The sequence below is a fragment of the Nanorana parkeri genome, unplaced genomic scaffold (genome assembly GCF_000935625.1).
Source record: "Nanorana parkeri isolate BGI_ZX_2015 unplaced genomic scaffold, ASM93562v1 scaffold1324, whole genome shotgun sequence".
NCBI lineage: Eukaryota > Metazoa > Chordata > Amphibia > Anura > Dicroglossidae > Nanorana > Nanorana parkeri.
In genome coordinates, this window is record NW_017307592.1 from 397013 (window position 1) to 402016 (window position 5004).

Below are 5004 nucleotides of genomic sequence, written 5' to 3' on the forward strand. Positions count from 1 at the left end.
AGGCCATCATATGAATAGGGGGGGGGGTTCAAGACTCTATGCCAAGGCCACATCATGAATATGGGGGGAGGTTCAGGACACTATGCCAAGGCCACATCATGAATATGGGGGGAGGTTCAGGACACTATGCCAAGGCCACATCATGAATATGGGGGGAGGTTCAGGACACTATGCCAAGGCCACATCATGAATATGGGGGGAGGTTCAGGCACTCAAGTTTTAGAGAGTTCAAATGCTGAATTCATAAAAGCAATGAACATCTCACGTACTGGTATATCGGTTTGGAAGGAATACCGGTCATGTGGATAGGCAGCATCCCACTTGCACTTACCGGAGTGGGAACAGGTTCTCTTTGGGGCACTGCCAGTTATCTCCATAGTCCACGTAGTATAAATCCACGCTGCCCTTCTCCAGGACACCCAGGACCTCTGCCCTGTACCAGGAAAAGTCATTACGGAACTGAGCCGCCACGATATCGCCGACCTGGATCTCCGACATCTCTCTCTGAAACAGCCACAATGAAAAATGCGTCTGGTGTAAGTTAAGGGGCCCCTGTCAGTCTTTAAAGCTGATCTCTGGGAGAGCAACAAACCTCCCAAACATTGTGCCAACTCCCTACGAATTAACTGCGTCTGCTCATCATTAAAAGGGAAAGTGAGACTGCGAATACAAAAAATTTACCTGTGACATAATTAACCGCTTGCTGACCGCGGTGCTTACACCCCCTTCCTGTCCAGGCAGTTTTTCAGTATTCAGCGCTGCGGTAATTTCATACCATTTTTTGGGGACAGATGGAGCTTTCTTTTGGTGGTATTTAATCACCACTGGGGGTTTTATTTTTTACGTTGTTAAGGAAAAATTACTGAAAATTTTGAAAAAAAAAGAAGTTTTTTTTCTTCTTACATTGTTAGGAACTAGGGATGTCCCGATACCGATGCTAACATCGGAATCGGGCCCGATACAGGGCATTTTGACAAGTACTTGTACTTGTCAAAATGCCCCGATGCCTAGCGCCGAAGCTTGCGCTATGTTTTTTTATCTTACTTACCTCGCCAAGCGTTGCGTCACTGCTGCTCCGCTGGGCGGAGCTCCAGGTGGGGTCCTAATTTAGGTGGCCGGAGTCTGCCAGATGACCCCGCTTGGAGTGCCGCCCACCGGAGCAGCAGTGACGCGACGCTCGGCGAGGTAAGTAAGAAAAAAATGTCAGCGCTGGTCCGGCGAGAGGAGCTACAGGTGGGATTCTAATTTAGCTGGCCGGCACCTTTGAGCCAGCTAAATTAGGACCCCACCTGGAGCTCCTCCCACTGGACCAGCGCTGACTCGTCGCTGCTCTCTCCGGCACAGTGAGTGAGGGCAAGGGGGTAAATGTATTCTCTGCACGAGCAGTATATACTCTATATGTAGTACATATAGAGTACATAGAGTACACACTGCTCATACAGTGCAGACAATACATTTACAATTATACTCCAACATGAATGGATTAAATGATCTATATGTAGCCCTGTACTAGGAATCATTTAACCCATTCACGTTAGCAGAGGATAATTGTAAATATATTGTTGCAGTGCACTCTATATGTACAAGTACTATATACGACATAGCATGCACTGCAACAATAGATTTACAATTATCCCCTGCTAATATGAATGGATTAAATGATCCATAGTACATGATATGTAGCCCTGTACTACGGATCATTTAACCCATTCATGTTAGCAGTGCAGAATTGTATATCTATATGTACTGTACATATACAGCACAAACGTCCCATACATTGCAGCATTGATTTACAATGATCCTCTGCTAACATGAATGGGTTAAATCCTTGGTTCTCAACTGGTGGGTCGTGACCCAAAAATGGGTCGCGACCCCATGTTCAGGTGGGTCGCCACATGCCTTCCACTTTTCTAGGTGCGAGGCTCCTCAGCCTCCTCCTTTTGCAGCACTGTCAGTTTTTGTGCGCCAAACAGCCATTTAAAATATGCTGCCGAGTGTCAGCTTGAGGTTGGATGGGCTGGGGCTATGGCTGTGAGGGAGCTCCATCACGTGTCATGTAGAGGTGCCTGGACCAGAGTAATGTCACATTCTGGCTCCTGGTACCTCTGCAGGGCATGCAAAGGGAGCTGTACAAGCATTGCACATATGGATGGAGCTCTGTCACAGCACAGCACTGGACCCCAGGCTGAGGATCCACTCCAGTTCTTTTAAGGTATGGAGACTGGGTGGATTTTTGAATGGCACCCCAAACTCATCTCCCACCCACAGTTCGAGCCGCGTGGTACCACAATTTTGTGCATGCCATTGCAGTGCAACTTGGGTCGCGACTTAATGACCAAGGACAAATGTGGGTCCTGAGGTTACACAGGTTGAGAACCACTGGGTTAAATGATCCATAGTACAACTACATGTTATGTACTATTATGTACTATGGATCACGATTTAACATATTCATGTTAGCAGGGGAGAATTGTAATTCTATTACTGCAGTGTACAGGACATATGTACTGCGGATCATGATTTAACCCATTCGTGTTAGCAGGGCAGAATTGTGAGCGCCTCCCACAAGATGAGCACCGAGACGTGATGCAGCGATCCTGCCCAGCGCCGACTACGAGAGGCACCAGGAATCAGAGTGAAACTGAGTGAGGGAAGCTGGGACGGGGCTGGCTGTAAATCTATTGCTATAGTGTACTGGACGTGTGTACTGTATATGTAGTACATATATACAGCACATACCTCCACTACACTCCAGCAATAGTTACAATTCTCCGCTGCTAACATGAATAGGTTAAATCATGATCCATAGTACAGAACATGTAGTTGTACTATGGATCCTTTAAAGTCACCTGTCCCTTTAAGAAAAAGTATCGGTAAGTACATGAGGGGAAGTACTTGTACTTGGGCCTGAAAAAGTGGCATCTAGGAACCAATTGTTATTACCCAATTTTTTGGTAAAATATAAAAGTTGGGGTCACGTCGGGTAAACAGACACGAAAAATGTCAAGCTTTAAAATTGCACGCACCCGCGAAAAATCGCTAAAAAATACCATACCGAAACTTACCATAGGCGACGCTTTAAAAGCTTTTACTGCTTATCAGTTTAGTGTTATCAGTGATTGATAGCCTTACAATTATTGCTCTCACTGCGAAGGTCGCGGCGATATGTAACATGTGCGGCTAAATGGGTGCAATCGTCGTTTTCGCACGTATGCGCACCCAACGCATGTTTGCATGAGATTATGTATGGGTGGGGACTTTTAAAAAATTTGGTGTTTTTTTAATTCTTTTTCATGTGTAACTTTAAAATGTATTTTTGCAACTTTAATTTTTTTTTTCCCACCTAACTTTATTGCTATCACATAGCTAAGAAAACCCCCTATGTGATAGCAAAGAGGGTGTGACAGGTCTTCTTTATGGAGACATTAGGGGTCTCCATGACCACTGTCACCTAGGACCCCCCAAAAAAGATGAAGCAGAGATCTGCTTCATCAGCTTCCGAAGCTGGAGAGTGACACAAGAATGCGGAAGTGATGTAATATAGTTCACTTCCGCATTCTGACAGCGGAGAGGGCACCGGAGGGATAACATGTACTGATCTCCCTCTGATCCCGTCACAGAGCCACTATGCTGGTCCCGGGACCGCACCGGGCACAGTGGAGCTCGGGACCAACACACATACAAGCGATCCACTGGCTCTATAGCAGACGGATCGCTGTCTCTCCTTCCTGCTGGTGCTGGCTGCAGTGGTCTGTGTCCCCTCTGCCTCTGCCGATACAGCAGGGATTGAAAGGGACATAGACCACTGCAGCCAGCACCTGCAGGGAGGAGAACAGAGTGGCAGCGGGGAGGATTCAACTAATCGAGAATCAACTAATCGTTGTCAACGATTCTCATTATCAATTTGTCGTTTCAGCGCTACTTACAAATATAGAGGCTTTGAAGGGTGACTATTATGGAAGATGAGACGAGAATGCTGCTGCTAGACGGTAACAAACTACTGAGAATAGGTTTTGCCCGGAGATGGGCTTTAAGTGAAAAGTTACCATCCGAGGGTGTTCACATGGTGCACTCACCCGCTTCTGCTTTGAATAGAAGTCACTCATCTCCATGGTCAGTTTGTCGAGCTGCGAGGATCGGGAGCCGAGGATCTGGACCCAGAAATGTTCAGGGTTCTCCAAGGCCGACACGTTCACGTCCACATACTCGTCAGCTTGGAAGTTGAAGTCCGGACTGGGAACTGGAAGGGACGGATAGAACAGTTCATGATCGAGTATAAAAGGTCACCCATTAAATACAATCTACTACGAACAAAGACCGCATGAAAATACAGCCCCAGAGTCTGCAAGTAGGCATAAACGAGGAGGCGTTTTTTTGATCAGGGTGGAGCATTTAAAACAAAGGGCAGCACTGCTCTTACCTTTATTAGCCACAAAAGCTTCTTCCGTGCTCCCCTCTGATTCTGGTTTCACTATTACCATGGCCTTTACTCCTCTTAGAGGCCAACTTCCACCGCCGCACCTAAGCCCACCCCATGTTTGATGATAGCGTATATATGGGTTCATAGAAAGATGACACAGGTGGGCACTTTACCCCAAAGCCAGAGAAAAAAATAAATCAGATCCTTGATAAAGCAAAACCATTATCAGAGGGGTGCACTGCAAAATAAAACTATGAACTATTTATTTCCACATGTCCAGTTCTCGCAGCTCTCCCTATGACACAACACATCATGTAATATATAGAGCACCCCCATACCCTCAAACTTGTATATATTGAACGTGGTGTTGGCGATATTTTGGGGCTCCAAGTCCTCAGCCAGAGTCTCCTCTGGAGATTCGGCGGTGTGGTAACTCTCCGAGGAGCAGTCCGTGTTTGGTGGGATGCTCTTTTCGGAGGGGGGCTGTGCGTCTTTCTTCTTTATGGCGATATTCTCTTTCTTATGTACAAGGAAGTTGGATGGAACGGCAGTGTCTTCTGCCATCACTTTTTCGATGAGGCTCT

At 46.5% G+C, this 5004-nt stretch overlaps 1 protein-coding gene across 1 annotated transcript in view; it reads right to left on the reverse strand.

Annotated features, from left to right (window-relative positions):
* Positions 1-5004, reverse strand: part of TDRKH (tudor and KH domain containing) — a 16165-nt gene that overhangs the window by 7643 nt on the left and 3518 nt on the right. Inside the window, exons 6-9 of the mRNA XM_018569343.1 lie at positions 4759-5002; positions 4077-4240; positions 3377-3379; positions 332-498 (exon numbers count right to left, since the gene is read on the reverse strand). Of these exons, the coding sequence (XP_018424845.1) occupies positions 332-498; positions 3377-3379; positions 4077-4240; positions 4759-5002 (578 nt within the window). The remainder of the gene's footprint in view (positions 1-331; positions 499-3376; positions 3380-4076; positions 4241-4758; positions 5003-5004) is intronic.